The sequence below is a fragment of the Balaenoptera musculus genome, chromosome 10 (assembly GCF_009873245.2).
Source record: "Balaenoptera musculus isolate JJ_BM4_2016_0621 chromosome 10, mBalMus1.pri.v3, whole genome shotgun sequence".
In the NCBI taxonomy this organism is placed as follows: domain Eukaryota; kingdom Metazoa; phylum Chordata; class Mammalia; order Artiodactyla; family Balaenopteridae; genus Balaenoptera; species Balaenoptera musculus.
Window position 1 is genome coordinate 98,987,306 of NC_045794.1, and position 17,901 is coordinate 99,005,206.

The following is a 17,901-nucleotide window of genomic DNA, read 5'->3' on the forward strand; positions in this document are numbered from 1 at the left end:
ACATGGGCTTTCTCTAGTTGCGGCGAGCGGGGGCTACTCTTCCTTGCAGTGCATGGGCTTCTCGTTGCGGTGGCTTCTCTTGTTGCGGAGCACAGGCTCTAGGCGTGCGGGCTTCAGTAGTTGTGGCACTCAGGCTCAGTAGTTGTGGCTCGCGGGCTCTAGAGAGCAGGCTCAGTAGTTGTGGTGCACGGGCTTAGTTGCTCCATGGCCTGTGGGATCTTCCCGGACCAGGTCTCGAACCTGTGTCCCCTGCATTGGCAGGCGGATTCTTAACCACTGAGCCACCAGGGAAGCCTCTCTGGAGAGGTTTGAGGATCCTGACGGGCTGGGAAGTCACGCTCTGTTAAAGCATCTGGTACTTCCCTAATGGCAAGAGGACACCCAAATGCTTCAAGCAGAGTTTCAACGTGATCGTCTTTGTAGTTTAGACAAAGACTGGCTACGTAATGGAGAAGAGAATAGGGGGGCTTCCATCTCAAATATCCAATTGCCTGCACAACCAGTCCACTTAAGCTCACTCATTCATTCATTCATTCATTCTGTCGCTTGACACTTAAGATGCCCTGTCCATGAGCCGGGTACGGTTCCACTCCTAGGTACCGGGACTTCGGGAGTGAAGAGACAAAGTCCCTGTGCCTTACATCCTTGGTGGGCGGCAAAGGTAATAAATATAAACAAATGACAAGAGCCATGAAAAATGGAGCCGGGTGACAGGTAGAGAGTACCTGGGAGGTGGGGTGGAGGGGAGGTGGAGAAGGAGGTGAATAGAGTGACCTGTCACTCTGGGTGGTGGGGTGTCACCAATCTCCTCTCCAGGTTAACATGTCCAAAATGGAACTTCTGATTTTCACCCCTGAAACTCCCCCAGCTCAGGTGACAGTCCTGAGTACCTAGATGCTCAAGCCGGAAGCTGGGGCTCATCCTCGCTTCCTTCCCACCCCACCCCAATCCACGACCCTGGCAGTCCAAACACACCTTGAACCTCCACATGAGTTCACGGTGTGTATTCGTAGGAGAACTACAGAGATAAAGGGTAGCTCCATCGGGGGCGGGGCGGGGGGGGGGTTGCTGGCGGTTCATGTTACATCAAGCTGATTTCCAAAGGCGCTTTATCATTTACACGCCCACAAGGCACACACGAGAGGACCAGTTTCTCCACCTCCCTGCTCTATCTTTTAATGTGTTTGCAAATTTACAATTCTTTTACTTCAAGTGATATCTAACGTAGTTCATACTTCCTTCTACTTATTAACCTATATTTTAGCAAAGCGACAGCAAGTCTCATGCTCAGAGTGCTTGGCAGATAGAGACATCACATTAGGATTTAATCGTATTGTTTTCATGAAATGCAGTCTTAGTGTGACCTCTTTACAGCAAGTGATAATGTTTTTACATGTATGGTGGTCAGAAAAGCCTTAAAAAAAAATTAATACACTTCAGAAAAAGAGGAGTTGATATAAAGAAACTAAAATGTACTCAGGTAGAACATGAATGCCCAAAGTGTGGGCGACATCTTCCTTTTCATGGACAAGTAAACAGAGACCCCCAAGAGGTTCCCCTCTCTTGCCCCTTGGAAGCTGCAGTCTCCCAGGGTTCCTATCCCTTCTCCAGCCTCCCCTTCCGCTGATGACCTCACCTCCCCCTGAACCGAGGAAACAGAAGTCCGGAGGGCGGGGCTCCTAGGTTAGCGCCCACGCCCACCCCTCTCCTGGCCTGGCTCCGTCTATCAACACTTTTTCTCTCCAGTCTCTGGCTTTCCACTGACTTCTCCCCCAGCCCAGAGACAAGCACAAAGCCTGTCTGTGAAGCAGGTGAATCCTTTCTCAGCACTGCATCCGTCACTTCACTCCACAAGCATCCCTGGCGCCTGCTGGGGGGTCCACCCGCCTCTCCCGGCCCCGGCCCCTGCTCACGCCACTTGCTTCCCATGCGACGTCTGACCTGGCTGTCCTCCTCTTGCTCCCCGAGACTTCCTGCCCCCTTAGCCCCAGGCACCGCCCTTCCTGTCCCCTTGCCCCAACCTTCTCGGCCTCCTTTGCTGCTGGACCAGCCAGGGCCCTGGTTGTCCGGTGGTGTTCTGCCAGGTCCCACCCGCAGCCCTCTCACCTCAGACGGTCCCCCATCCACCCCGGACAAATGCTTGTTGAACGAACGAACGAGCTGTCGGTGTGAGGAGGACGCTGGAGTCTCATCACGGCCCAGACTCCTCTCTGAGCCCCACGTCCTCCTGGAGTCTTTTTCCCGTGTTGTCGCCCCGACCGGCTGACTCCTTCTGTGCTCTCTCACTGGCCAGCAGCCCCTGGCATCACCGGAGACTCCTTTCCCTCCTCTGCCATCAGCCTCCCGGTCCAGAGTCACCAGGTCTGTCCTTCTACTGCCCAGACCGCGTCCAAAGCAGTCGCCCCCTTCAGTCCTCTGCGCCCCCTCCCTTCAAGCCCCTTCTCTCCCTCTCTCCCCATTATGTCTGTTCCCCTCACCGGAGCCAGAGCGATCTTTATAAAGCACAGATCTGCAGTTGCCACCCACCCCGTGTAAAGCCACCCCACAGGCTCCGGTTCCCCCTCAGCTCTGCTTCTCAACGACAGCTGCAGGGCACAGCCAGCGGGGATTTCAGCAGACCCGTGCCCGGCCAGCCTGTGGACGGGGCTTGGCACCAGGGTTTCCGAAGCCCTCTGGGTGGCCCTCAGACCCTGTGGAGAACCCTGCCCGCCGGGTGAACCCGGTTCCGTAGTGTAGAGCCGCAGTCCCTCCTGCCCGCCCTCTGGCATCGTGCCCCTCCCGCCCTCCCCCCCACACTCCTGCCCCAGCTGTCCACGTGAACGTGCCGTGCGCCCCTAGCCCTCTGGGCTTTCTCCTGCTAGCCTACAGCCTGAAATGCTCTCCCGTTTCTTCTCCAGATTCAAGCATCACATCCCTGGGAAGCTTCTCGCCTTCCATGCCACACCCCACCCCCTCCCCGCCCCATCCTCCCGGCTGTAAGTGTCCTTCAAGAATTGCACACGGTCCTCTGGGCTCACACGCCACGCGGGGTGCGTCTGCATCGCTTTCCCTCACATTAGACCACTCTGTAAATAAAGGGGTTTCTGTAAACCTATTAACAGGACGGCCGGGATGCAGGAGGCTCGCGCAATACTCTTGAGTGAAAGACCAAGTAGAGGAAGAAGTGAACCGCCCTGCCAGTCCTGGGCTCCACTTCCCTCTCCCTCTCTCCCTCTCCCCGGACCACGCGCAGCAAAGCCACGAGCCAGCGCGCGACTGAAGCCCCTGCAGACACGGACATCAAGGTGGCCTCCCCACCTTGCCCACTGCCCAGCCCAGGCCCTCGCCCCTCCCTGAGCTCCTCCACGACCCTCTCTGGACTTGCTGTCACCTGCTTCTCCCCTGTGCCGTGTTTCTTCCACCCACTAGCGAACTGATCTTTCTGCAAACAATCCGTAAACTGGATGAATGCAAACACCCGGCCTGGCACGCCAAGCTCTCTGCACGGCCTTCTTGCTGGGGAAAGCCTAGGCCTCCCCCTCCTCTTCTCACAAACCACAGGAGAAACGGGCTATGAGACATGAGTGTTCACAGAAGGGAGATTCAAGAGGCCAACAATTACCAATAAGATCAACTGTGTTTCAGGTCACTTTAAATCAATGCAATGTAAAGAAAAACAATAAATAAGATTTTTAACATTCCAGTCGGAAGGAATGAAAGAGAATCGCTGTGATTCCACTGGATTTCCACCCACAGTGATCTCCCAGATCACTGCCCACACGCTGGGAAACACCGGCCCCCGTCCCTGAGGCCGTGCAGCTCTGAGTTCTGGGACAGCAGCAAGTGGGTGGCAGGTGGCGTGTCGGAGGCGTCATCCCCTGCAGAGTGCCGGCTCGGCCTGCAGGTTGTCAAGGTCATCTGCAGAGAGGGAATGCCCCAAGGGGTGAGCCCCTCCGTGTGGAGGGTGAAAGGGACACCAGGCAGGGGACCCCTGGGGCCTTCAGGACACCGTTCTCTTCTTTCTCTAATATCCCTGTCCCCCCCGCCCCCCAGCTTCGGCTCATCCACCACAAATTAAGTTTTAAACTGAAACGAAAGAAAAGTAGAATTCAAGTTACCATTTATGGGCTCGCTGATCATAGCCAGACACCCTGGGAGGTAAAACGGCATCACGATTAAGAGCACAGGAGTCATGCAGACCAGAGGTAGAACCCAGGCTCCACTGACTAGCTGTGTGATTCCAAGGAGGTGCTTAATGTCTCCAGGCCTCCATTTCCTTATCCACGAAAGGAACTGTCAGAGCTGCCTTACACGCTTGTGGTGAGGACTGCATGACCCAGCATATATGCCAGACTCTCAACCAACGCCCGACGCTTAGTACACACTCAATAAATAGGAGCTATTATCAGTACTACCTGCTAACATGGCAAAAAAAAAATACGTAGAAAAAGGTTTAAAATTGTAAAACAGACTTGATGGAAAACACGGCATGAATTAATTTTGTTACCAGAAAACTTACTTTACTAAATGTTCGGTTGTTAAAAATGGGCAGAAAACACGCATGATTTTCTTGAAGTTATTTCGCCCAATGAGCCCTGTGTCTCCAAGGTCATGTGACCGCAGCATATTATAGAAAACTTGTAGATTCCTGGTAATGGAGTCATGAACAATTTCTTCCACCTAACAGAAAAAACAAACATATTTACCAAGCTGCACGTTTGTAACCTGGGGTGGTAGCACCTTGGGGCCACATAGGAAAGCGTTACTTACTGAATCCCAAGCCAGGAAGAGAGGTGCCTTGATGTCTTTACAGGAGGATATTTTGCTTAGCTAATTGGGAAAGAGAAAAAATATAAATACAAATCACTCATAAAGGTAGTAGGAGCTTTGGAGGCAGGTGGACTTGGATTGCCAGCTCTGTCCCTGATTATTAGCCAGTAGCTTTAGACCTTGAGAAGTGAGTTTGCCACCCCCCCCAGTCCCCATCTGGAAATGGGATAATAACATTTAACTTGTGCTTATTTTTAAGAAGTACAGGAAACATGAAAAAATGCATCACCTAGAAATCAAATAAATGCAAAGTGAAAGAATAATGAGATGACATTTTTGCCTATCAGAATGGCAGAAATAAAAAAGGAAGCAAACTGCTAGAGTTGAAAATGGATAACATCAGACAATTTGATAATTTACAGCCTCTAGAGCAACAGTGACTGTCTCTGCCGAGCGGCTGGGGACAGAGGTGGAGGGAAAACTCACTTCCACTGTATTCCCTTCTGCATCTTTTGCATTTTGTACTTCATACATATATTCAACTTTTAAAATAATTAAAATATTTTTAAAATAATATATAAAATTTTTATTCCATTTCTGGAAATTTATAGTAAAGAAATTATCATAGGATGATGCAAAAAAAAAGAAAAAAAAAGGAGGCACTACAATATTCCTTGCAGCAAAATTTATAAAAGGAAGAAAAATGAACACCTAGATTATAAGAGCAGGGAATACGCTGCATATGTTAATCTTACATAGCAGAATTTTTACTGAAACTAAAGGTTAACAATATGTTAATCAATAACAAACTAAAAAGTCACTAATTATGTGGTTTCATTTTAAAATAAAATAGATATCATATATGAAAGTATATATAGATCCAGTTCATCAAATTGTATACATTACCTATGTGCAGTTTTTATATATCAATTATACCTCAATGAAGCTGCAAAAAATCATATGCCTGTGTAGGTATAAAGGTTTGGAAGAATATGCAACAAAGTATAAGAGTGAGTAACAATGTAACACAATTCCTCCATGTTAGAATTAGCAGTGATCTTAAGTTTCTTCTATTTGCCTATCTCTGCCTTCTAACGTTTCTAATTCACTTGTTTATATAACATTCACTCAACAAACTGCTTTGTGTGCTGCCGGCACTGGGCTATGCCTGTGGGTACAATGGGCAGTAAAACCAGAAAGGCCTCCGCCTTTCTGAAGGCACGACAACATCGTGACCGAAACGTGACCCTGTGACTGGCACAGGTGTGTGAGGTTGATGACTGCAAGACAGGCTTCATCAGAGGGGTCAGGGAGGGTCCCCGGAGAATGGGCCCTGGACCAGGGAGCGGGAAGGGGATCCCGGCAGGAGCTGCACTGCCGAGGATGGTGGCAAGAACGTGGGGAGCCTGAGGACCCGAGCGGCGTGGCGGTGAGGAGACCCCGTGAGAGGCGGCAGGGCTGGACGGCGTGGCACCTCATCAGCTACGTGGGGAAGCTCTGCTTTATCCTGCGGGTCCCAACGCCGTTAGAGGGTTTGCAGCCTGGAGGCTGACAGCATCTGACTTAAGAGTAGGCAGAGACCACGCTGCGGGCCACATGGAAAGCAGGCTGCTCTCATGTCTGTATTTCTGTTTTTACAGAAAAAAAAGTGCCTATGAGCAGGGCTGCTGTGACAGTCAGAGGTGATGATTTACAAAAGCTAACACAGGGTGTGTCCCACAGCAGACTTCTGGAAAAGTTGCAGTTCTTCATTTTTGCGTGTAAAAGGGCTCTGGGACTCCCTTTTGAATCAGAGGTCAAGAAGGATTGAGTGACATGGTTTAGGATGTGCACAAGGTGGGCATTCAGGAAGCCATAATATTGAAACCAAAAGCTAATCTGTACCTGGTAAAGAAAGTCTTTAACAAACATTTCAACGAGACTCTCTTAACGCTCACTGCACGCATTATCTGAAACTAATCTGATTTTTTAAAGTTCTTAAAATGTTAAAATGCTAATAGCTATTAAAGTTATAGAAGTATTTCTAATAATAAAACCATCAACTTTTCAGCCAAAAGAAACAAATACTAAAAGTAAGTGTTTGTCACTAGAGGCAATAAGCAGTTTTTGGTTTTGTTTTTACTGCAAGACATGATTGCAAGAGCAGTGCTGTTGCAATGCTGGGAAAAGGAGTCACATCCAGCATATAAGGTGCTGTCACTCAAGGAAAAGTTTTCAGAAATGTCAAAGAGCATCCTTCAATGAGATTTAAAAACTAAAAGTTAAACAACTTTTAAACACACCTCTTACTTAAAAATTAACGCAGCTGAAAAATGTGGTCACCCATTTATTTAAACCATATTTCACCTGCATCTCTTATTTCACTAAGAACACTTAAGTTTCCTGCCGTAAACAGAAAAGCAAACATGAAGTTGTAAAACTCACCTCAGGGTTCTCTTCAAGCAGTTCAATAAACGTGCTGACATTGACCCGTCCGGTGCACCCAGGGTCAAGCGTTTGCATTAGTTCTTTGAATTCTGAATCACTTATTTTTACAACCATGCAATTTAGAATGCGTCGCAATTCTTCCCCTGTTATATGTCCGTCAGGTTTCTGAGCATGAGAATATATAAGGGAATTTTTTAAAAAGAAAAAAAGGAAGGAAGAGCATTACGTGTATTTAGCAGCACTTAATAAAGCATGAGTTTGGGCCAGATAGAATGATGAGTTGAAACAAGAATACCTCAACTGATGATCATCATTGTATAAACCCACGTGCCAAGAGCAGTGGGGGGAAGGGAATCTAGAACTTTGCAAGTGCAGTTCCTACAGGGTTCTCTGTCAGGGCATGGCAGGAGACAGTCCCAAGAGAGGAAGGAGGCTGACCCTTTTCCCAGGACAGGCCGAACGCTGGCTGTCACAGGGCACCACAGCAGCTCCTTCTGCCCCAACGCACCTGAGGGTCCCGTGGCTCAGCTACATGCGGCACACAACTTCCTGGAAATTCAATTACAACTAGCCGATTCGCTAAGAATATTAACCATGCTCGTTTTCACTACCACCAACCTCATCAATTGCATAAATGTACAATTACTTAGTGAGAAAAAATTTCAGCCATGCTGCATAAAGAAAACATTATGAGCAAAATACTGTGAGGCAAATTTCTTCCCCCAGAATAAAAAATTACCAATAAGTAAATTGAATATCAAAACTGAGAGAAACTGTTTACTGGCAAAGCAGGGGAGATAAAGAACCCTACCTCTTCATAGGGAGATATTGTGAATACCAGTGTGACCAAAGACTTGTTAAGTGATAAAGCAGTGTATAAATGTCAACTATGACTTTGGGGTCCAAAATCTGAAAAGGATATAAGGTCCTCTTGGAGAAAATTAAGTAATTTTAGAGGATATGTGCAGGACACTTTTTGGTTTGGGAGTGACAATTGTTTAATGTCCAAATGGGAATCATTGACAACTAATATTTATGATTTTCAGTAAATTTATCAACGATCACCACTATCTAATTCCAGAATATTTTCATCACCCCGAAGAAACCTTGTGTCCATTTGTACTCACTCTCCATTTCCATCTCTATCCTAAGGCAACGAATCTACTTTCTAACTCTCTGTATTTGCTTTTTTCTGGATATTTCATGTAAATAGAATCATACAGTATCTGCATCTGTATGCACCTTCCATCTGGCTTCTATCACCTACTATAATGTTTTTGAGGTTCATCCATGGTGTTGCATGATCGGTATTTTGTTCCTTTTTATTCCTGATATTACTATTCCATTGTATGATAGGGCACATTTTGTTTATCTTGTCCTAAGTTGATGAACATTTGGATTGTTTCCAGTTTAGAAATTATGAATAATGTTACTATGGACTCTTGCACACAAGCCTTTGTGTGGACACGTTTTTATTTCTCTTGGGCAGATACCTAGGAGTGGAATTGTTGGGTCATGTGGTAAATTTCCGCTGAAATTTTTAAGAAACTACTATGTTGTTTTCCACAGCAGTTGCACCATTTTCCATCCCCACCAGCAGTGTCTGAGTTCCATCTCCACAATCTCGCCAACACTTACTGCTGTCTGTCTTTCTGATAGTAGCCATCCTAGAGGGTGTGAAGTGATATCTCATTGTGGTTTTGATTTGCATTTCCCTGATGACTAATGACGTTGCGCATCTTTTCATGTGCTATTTGGTCACTCCTATATATTCTTTGGTGAAATGTCTATTAAAATCTTTTGCCCATTTAAAAACTCAAGTTGTCTTCTTATTGAGTTCTAAGGGTTCTCATATATTCTAGATACAAGTCCTTTACCAGATATATAATTTACATATATTTTCTCTGTCTGTCATTAATGGTATCTTCTGAAGCACAAAAGTTTTAAATTCTGATTAGTCCAATTTATAGATTTTGTTCTTTTATGGATCATGCTTTTAGTGTCACATCTAAGAAATATTTGCCTAACACAAGGTCACAAAGATTTACACATATGTCTTCTTCTAAGACTTTTACCATTTTAGCTCTTATATTTAGGTCTATGGTCCATTTTCAGTTAATTTTTGTATATGATGTAAAGAAAATGTCTAAATTCATCTTTTTTGCATATGGATATCCAATTGTCTCAGCACCATTTGTTGAAAAGATTATCCTTTCTCCTACTGAATTGGTTGAAAATTAATTGACCATAAACGTAAGTGTTTATTTCCATACTCACAATTATGTTCCGTCAACCAATAAGTCTATCCTATGCCAGTACCACACTGTCTTTATTACTGTAGCTTTATCCTAAGATTCAAAATCTGGAAGTTTAAGTACTCTAACTTCATTCTTCTTTTCCAAAACTGTTTTGGCTATTCTGCCACCTTTGCATTTCCGAATGAATTTTTAAGATCAGCTTTTCAATTTCTGCAAAAAAGCCAGCTGGGATTTTGATGGGGTTTGCACTGAATCTACAGATCAATCTGGAGAGAATTTCCACCTTAATAATATTGATTCTTCCAATCCACGAGTATGGAATGTCTCTTCACTTATTTACATCTTCTTTTCCTTTTAACAGTTTTTTATAATTTTCAGTATACAAGCCTGGCACTTCTTTTGTTAAATTGACTCCTAGGTAATTTATTCTTTTTATGCTATTGTGAATGGAATTGCTTTCTGAAGTTCATTTTCAGATTGTTCATTGCTAATTTATAGAAATATAACTGATTTTTGTATATTGATCTTGTATCCTGTGACCTTGATGAATTCATTTATTAGTTCTAGCAGTTTGTGTGTGTGTGCATTCCTTAGAATTTTCTATTACAATATCATGTTGTCTGTGAATAAAGACAGTTTTACTTCTTTCTTCCCAATTTGTATGCATTTTATTTCTTTTCTTTCCTGATTACACTGTCTAGAACTTCAGTATAATGTTGAAGAGAAGTAGCTAGAGCTGATATCATTGTGTTTTTCCTGATCTCAGGGGGAAAGTATTTAGTCTTTTACCATTAATTATGCTGTTAGCTTTGGGTTTATCATAAGTGCCCTTTATCAGGTTAGGGAATTTCCCTTCTATTCCTAGTTGGTTGAAAATTGTTATCCTGAATGAGTGTTGAATTTTTCAAATATTTTTTTCTGCATCTATGATCATGCAGTTTTGTCCTTGTTTCTATTAATATTTTGTATTACATTAATTGATCTTTTGGAAGTTAAACAAACATTGCAATCCTGGGATAAATCTCACATGGTCATAGCATTTAATCCTTTTTACATGTTGCTGGATTCACTTTGCTAATACTTTTTTGAGAATTTTTGCAACTATATTCACAAAGGATATTGATCTGTGATTTTCTTTTCTTGTGATCTCTTTGTCTGGCTTTGGTATCACGATAACATTGACCTCAGAGAATGAGTTGAGAAGTGTTCCTGCTATACCTCTGAAAGTTTGTAAAGGATGGCTATTTGTATAAGCAATCTTTCTAGCCTTCAATGTAGAGAATTTGCACATTTTTCGTTAGATAAATTTCTAAGTATTTGGTTTTTAAAAATATGATTAGAAATGATATTTTCAAACTTCTTTTTCTAATTGCTTACTGCAGGTTGTAGAAATATTATTGATCTTTGCATATTGACCTTGTATCCAATGACCTTCTCAATTCTATTATTAATGCTAATATTTTTTTGAAGATTCTTGTGGACTTTCTTCGTATAAAGTCATGTGAGCTGCAAATAATAACACCGAGGATAAGAGTACGTGAACAGGCAGAGCACAGATTGCTTCCGGGTGCAGGAAAATGAGCCACAGCTGATGTAAATGGAAGTGACCAGGGCGATGGGCCCGCGTGGAGGGAGGATGGCAGTGTGTGGAGGCAGCACACACAGCTTCTTGGAGTGGCTCTAAAGCATCTTCTAACAGCTCTGCGCCCCTCTCTACAGCAGGGGGACCTGCTTCCCAGGGCTGCCCTCTGTGGCCAGGCAACATGCCTTCCCTGTCCACTCCTGGCTCTCTCCCTCTGCTCTCCTTCTCCTTCCAGGTCCCAGAATGTGGCCAAGACCCAGGAAAATGGTCAGAGGGGTTGGAGTGGGCATCTCAGTGGGAAACCACGCCCTCTGCAGCTCTCAAGTATCTGATGGCCGTGGCTCTCGGGAGACGCTCCAGAGGGTGAGCTCATTGCCAGCAGGGACTTCACCTCATTCATCTATGAGTTCGACCTAAGTGCCCAAGGCCGGGTCTGGCGTGGGGCAGGCACTCAATCCCCCACCTTCTCACGTGTGTCCATCAGTCTGTTTGCCGAGCGGTACATCAGTAACATATTTGGCACGGTAAGCATTATTACAGTCCTCCATTAGCGGAGATGAAGATTTCACTATTTTTAATTAAATTACTTCTTCAATATACTAATACAAGCTGAGGGCGATGAACACACGGAAGCCTTCGTTTATCTTAAAGACGCGGTCCACCCGGCACGCTAGCAGGCGGCTCAGCGCAGGGCGGAAATGCGCCCGCTCTGGAGCAGCCGGTTCGAATCCTGGCCCCATCACTCACTGGCTGGGAGCCTCAGGCCGGGCACGTGCCCCCCGTTCCTTTCCTCAGCAAATGAAGATGAAATGAAAGAACTGAATGGAGATGATGATAGTGTCCACCTCACAGAGGTGTTGAGAGGCCGAAGTGAGCGAATACAAGAAAATCGCTGCAGACAGGGCCCGGCACACAGTCAGGGTCGCTATTCCTGTCCGTCCTGAGGGAACAGGTCACATAGGCATAAAGATTAATGACAGCTGGTGTACCAACTGAAGCGTGTCCCCCACGAAAGCAGGACCCCACACCTTGGAATCCACACTATGCAGCGGCATTCTAGATGGAGCGAGGTGCGGAGCTGCAGCCCCCAGAGCAGAGAGCAAACCCCAAACCCGTAGGTCCACCTCCAGGCCCTGGGAGCCTCCCCAGAGCCCTGCCCCACAGCGCAGACCGCCCCTCGGTCGGCGGACTTTGCAAGGTGCACACAGGCCGAGTAGCTACTCTTTGGTACTCGCTCACGCATGAGTCTGAGGCAAAGTAATTCATCGTACTCCTGGTTAGTTACTAGAGATTCAGTTATTGGATGTACTCAGTAAATAACTAACTTGGGAAATATTGCTATGTACCAAAAGCATCCGAATGCTGCTTTCTAAAATAAACATGAAAGTGGGACAGGAGCTAATGTTTCAAGCAAAGTCATGAAAAAAGCCTCCCTTTGCAGTACAACTAAGTAAGTAAACAGGCTATTTTGGAACTAAGAAAATGTTCCTGTCATGGGCTACAGTTGGTTATGAGCCCATAAACTCTAGGTTGGGGAGCGGGAGGATGGGTCAACAGGTCTGGATTAGTCCTTAATTAAACAGCTAATGATGACTAGTCACTCCATTCTTAACAATCTTGACACACGTTGTTCTCACCCCCTGGCATTTATATTGCAGTTAAATTTTATGTCTTCTATCCTCCCAACTAGACCCAGCTCTTGAGGTCAGGCTTTGTATCCCTAAGGACTCAGAATACTTCCTAGCATATAACGGGAGCACGAAAAATATTTGTTGAGTGGATAAATGAATGAATATACAGTTTTTATTGGTCCTGTTTTGAGTATTAGCCTTCTTCGAAACAACCAGTTTTCAAAGAAGGGTTTTCAGAGAAGGGTTTCAAAATCTTACAGAGTTGATGATCAGCAGTGCTTTCTTCAACGATGCACAGCGATCTTCAGGTTTAAATAACTTTGTGATAATGTTTTCCTTGCGAAGTTGATTTCTAGAGTTGATGCTACAAGAGAATTAAGAGAAAAGCAGGAATAAGATTATGTTCTTGAACTTTGTTCTTAATAAAAAAACAAAACAAAACAAAAAAATCACCACCCTAACAACAACTATAATAGTGCTTTATTTCTGGATGGCTCCTTTCCCTGAAAGTGTCATGTGCTTGTGAGGGCCCATCTGTCACTCAGTTAACGTGGTACCTAATAAGGGAGCTGGCATGGATGCAATTCCCATAAGCATCAATCAGCTTTGCTGAGCCATCACTCGCCTCTTCCCGTGCCGACTAGCTGTGGCCAGCCCTCTTGCCGATCTGTGCCTTTGGTCTCAAAAAAGACCAGGAAAGATGCCATGATCACTGCTGAGACAAACACCTCCCTGTACAGGCAGCGTGCTGCAGCCCACTCACCAACATGGTAACTGAGGGCACACATTTCCAGTTTTGAAGCAGTGAGGATGGCAACCTTCACAGCCTCTCCCTCCCTGTTGACAATGGCCATGACCACCATGACCACCTATATTATCAGACCCATCTCCCTTTCTTGCCTCTTGCTTTCATCCCCTGAGCTCAGGGCCAGCGGTCTGCATGTACCCCTGACGGCCCATGATCATCCATCCACTCTGGAGATGAAAGCCAACTTCACCAGGGACTCCGCTCAGAAAGGGGGCTGGAGAATCTCCCAACAATATACACTTGCTGGCCTCCCTTTTCAGTGTTCAATTAGACAGATGACATTTTCCACTAAATAAAGAATGATCGTGAATCGTACTGGCTCTGAACAACTCTCAAATTGTTTAGGGGAGTTTATTGCTGCATCTGTACAGCCGTCTTAGCTTTTTCCAGTTGTGTGAGAATGTATAAACACACACATCCTTACCACCACTTTTAAGAAACATGTAAAGTGGCAGAAATGCTGAATCTGAGTTCCTCGTGTGACCCACTGGAACCTGGCTTTCCTGAAGACCACAAACACTGGCATGAACGGGGACAACTAAAAATGTCTCATGACATTGCAAAATGTCTCCTGGGGGGCCAAGATTGTCGCCAGTTGAGAACCACTGTTTTAAAGTAAAGAAAATTCACAGGCTAATTCCTACAGTCCTGGACAAGGTGCTGTGAGACAAGAAAATTGTAAAGAAACAGAAGTAATTTCACTTAAGAAATGAACTCACAGAGCCGCATCCCAGAAATGCAATGTGTGGGGAGTGCAGGGGGCTCAAATACCTGGAAGGCTGGTGACCAGGGCAGTTCATTAAATATTCATAAATTCCCCGAGACAGGGATAGGACCCAGCAAAACGGGAATTAACTCTGTGGTACATTTTTCTTTACAATAGAGCACAGTGCTTTCAATGAACGTGCTGAGGTTATAAAGTCTGTTTTTTCTTTGAGATTTACATAGGGTGATCAATACAGGGTGCACATGAAGATAAAATAGTTCTTAGAGGGAAAGTCTAAATTCGAAAATGTCATATTATTAAGTCTTTTTTTATGTTTTGGGCCACCACCGCCCACCACAATTTATGTGATAAATATAAATCTGAAGTTATAATAGACATTAGAATGAAAACAAAAATAATGGCACTCAAGGCAAATAATCCACAATATTTGCACCGTGCAGAGAACGGCTGGAAAACAAGTTAACATACATTGCTCTTTTCCATATAATATTTAACAAATATGTGTTTGTACACAATTTTACAAGATTATACTCAGTGCTCAGAGAGCGATGTTGGCAGGGTCGGTGTGTGTATTGAGGGTATTCGGACTCCGTTTCTGCGTCCGTGACTCACTAAGCCTATGACCTAGTGAAGACCCCATACAGTCTTACTTTTTCATCTCGAAATTGGAATAATAATTATACTTATCTTATAGTTTAAGGCAGTTTTAAATAAGAAAAATATATGGAAAATAATTTATAAGCTATACCTTATTATGCAAAAGTTGGTAATTATTCAAAGAAGACTAATTTGTCATTCAATACATGAAGAATAAGAAATTCAGATATTCTCTAACCTTTTACATATTATGATACGTGTAACCAAAATTTAGTTTAGTTTAGTTTTGTTTTACATACCTATTTCTTTTTGTCAGGGGAATTTTATTACTAGTTTCCAACAACTGAGGCTTATAAAATGATGTTAAAAATTGCTTCCAATTGACTTTAGTGGTGGTTTTAAGTCCAAATCTGGATTTAAAAAAAAACAAAAATAGTATTTTAAACATTTTTTTCTATAACGCTGCATGAATTAGATGCTTAATAGTGAATTGAAAATGGAAGCAGTGAATTTATATGAAGTTTCATATCTAAGGTAAACAAAATAATTTAGTAAAATAATACTACAAATTGATTTTTTAAAAGCAAGGAAAAACCAAACTGATTAATACATCTCCATGTCTCTATATTCTGTTAGCAGTAGCATACACTGAAGGAAGAAACAAAGGGATTTGATTAAAATTCTAACGTTCATGAAATAATTCTTTCAAATTCATTATTTGAAGAGCTCAGTTAGAGTGGTAGGCAGAATAAAGGCCCCAAGATGTTCACGCTCTAGGTCCAGAAAATAGAGAAATAAGAGAGACGATTTCTGGAGAAAAGCTTTAGATACGCTTGGGTGAGCCCCAAGCCCAGCGCAAGGCAGGATGGATGATGTGTACCCCTCACCTCAAGCCTTGTGGAGAGAACTGCTCTACTTGGGAGTTTGCTAGATGCCCCTGCCATGGGGGGTCTAATGTATCAGTGCCTGACGCCCTCATAGAACAGAAACTTTGCAGATGAGAGCCGAACTGCTGAGCCACTGACCGAAAATGGGGGTGGGGGCGGGTGGGGAGGTGTTGGCAAGACTGCTGGCTGACTCTCAGTCATCGGGGAAATAATGCAGAGGGTCTCGTGTGAATCTGACGTGGGCCACAAGCGAGAGAGCGAGCGTGAGTGTGTGCACACACAAACACACGGGGTCATCTAGGTCCTGCCCGAGAAGGCCACCTGGAAGAATGAACAGACCTTAATAAAGAAGGTTTTCCTTCCCTGTTCCCAGGTTCCCAGGGGCTGAGGAGGGAATAAGCGGTCAGCTGAGATGGAGATGCATTTTGCCTTCATCAAAAACCTGTGGATGTGACAGCCGCGTGTGAAGCCCAGAGACACAACAAAGACTCTCATGAAAGGAAACACCTTCAGACAGACACCTGTTAGGGCCAGAAAGTGAGGTTTCCAGCTCACAGCAGAGCCAGTCCAATAGGAACTTTCCTGCTCCCCCCTCTTTCTCTCCTTCCTCTGGGCATTCCAGGCGTGGAGGAGTCAGAACCCGAGTTTGCAATATGAGGAAGGAAGAGAAGTGCAAAGCGGAGATGGGGAGAAGAAGCCATCTGTGCCCCCTTTATTCTTGCCTGCAACAGACCCTAACTGGGCAGGGAACACAATTCACATTTAAATCAAGTCTACAGCTTTGACCATAATGTGAAACCGGCTATTGCAATTACTAAGCTGAGGCTCTTTGTGTGATCTGAAACAAACCAAAAAATCAAAGTCTGCTCATGCTTTCATCCAAGGGAAAAAGAACTAATCCAACTGAGAAAATTTAAAGGGACAGTGGGCAAGAAAATTAAGATGCCTTAAGAATACAGACCATGAGTCTTGCCAGCTCAACTGAGGTTACATTCGCACGCATCCTTCCAACTATCCATCCGTTCATCCATCCACGTCTGGTGCCAAGCCACCATCTTTCCTCACTGGAATTACTGCTACAGTCTCCTAACTGGTTTCCTTGTCCTTACTCTTGCCTTCCACCAATATATTAATATTTTCATACTTTAACCAGCCTGCACTTTTTGAAATGCGTATGTGATCAGATTACTCTCTTGCTTTAAATCTTTCCATGCCTCCCCACGGCTCTTAGGATAAGAATTAAAATCCTTTGGTAACGTACAGCTTGCACAGTTTGACCCTGCTCACATCTCCAGCCTCATCCCATATCGCGCTGCCCCTTGCTCTCTTGGCTACGGCCATGCTGGTCCTTTGGTTCTTCAAAAGGCTTGTGCTCTTCCTCGCCTCAGGCCCGTATGCTTGTTGCTGCCTTTGCCAGTTGCCACATTCTCCCCACTACCTACATCCCCCACTTCAGGTGGTTAATTCCATTCCTCTTTCAGGTCTCAACTTAATCATTACTTTCTCAAGGAAGCCTTCCCTTATTTCCCTAACCAGGTGCTATTTGCCCTATTGCACTATGTCTCTATCCTTTATAGTATTTATCCCTACCTAAGTATTAATATCATTCACAGTCAACACTTGTATAGTGCTTTGATTATGATTATGATTATAGCAGCTAATGCTTGATTGGTTATTACTTCTACTTCTGCTATTAGCACCATGTATGTGGTCATGAGGAAGAGAGAGAATTGATTGACTAATTGATTTCATTACACGCACACGGCAACATATAATAAGTAGATTGTGACGGTGGTTTAATTCACTGCTATTCGCATCCAAAACAAAGTTTCATCTTTCATACTCAATCTTGCTTCCCCAAACTTTGCCCACTATTTTGATACAGTTTGTTAATGCTGTATATTTTCACCTTAAGTTTCAGCAAGTTAAAAATTAATTTTCTATATTGGAAACACTGTGGCTACTATTAAAATTAGAATCAGCTGCATATATTATGTTTAGGAAATTACCTTGCTCTTTGGTAAAAATATCAAATTAGATCTTCACTACATACCATATACTAAAATACACTCAAAAGAGATCAAAAAAAAAAAAAAGAGAGATCAAAAAGTTAAACGTAAAAGCTAGGACCATTGAAAAATGAAAAAAAAAATCTAGGCATATATTCATCTGGTATTCGAATGAGAATGGATTTTTAAGCAAAATTTAAGAAATCACAAACTTACTTAATTACAT

General features: G+C 44.0%; 1 protein-coding gene across 1 annotated transcript in view; it reads right to left on the reverse strand.

Annotated features, from left to right (window-relative positions):
• EFCAB6 (EF-hand calcium binding domain 6) overlaps positions 1-17,901 on the reverse strand; it is a 256,527-nt gene that overhangs the window by 129,944 nt on the left and 108,682 nt on the right. The window contains exons 11-15 of the mRNA XM_036864665.1: positions 15,079-15,189; positions 12,906-13,011; positions 7,174-7,341; positions 4,750-4,809; positions 4,499-4,659 (exon numbers count right to left, since the gene is read on the reverse strand). Of these exons, the coding sequence (XP_036720560.1) occupies positions 4,499-4,659; positions 4,750-4,809; positions 7,174-7,341; positions 12,906-13,011; positions 15,079-15,189 (606 nt within the window). The remainder of the gene's footprint in view (positions 1-4,498; positions 4,660-4,749; positions 4,810-7,173; positions 7,342-12,905; positions 13,012-15,078; positions 15,190-17,901) is intronic.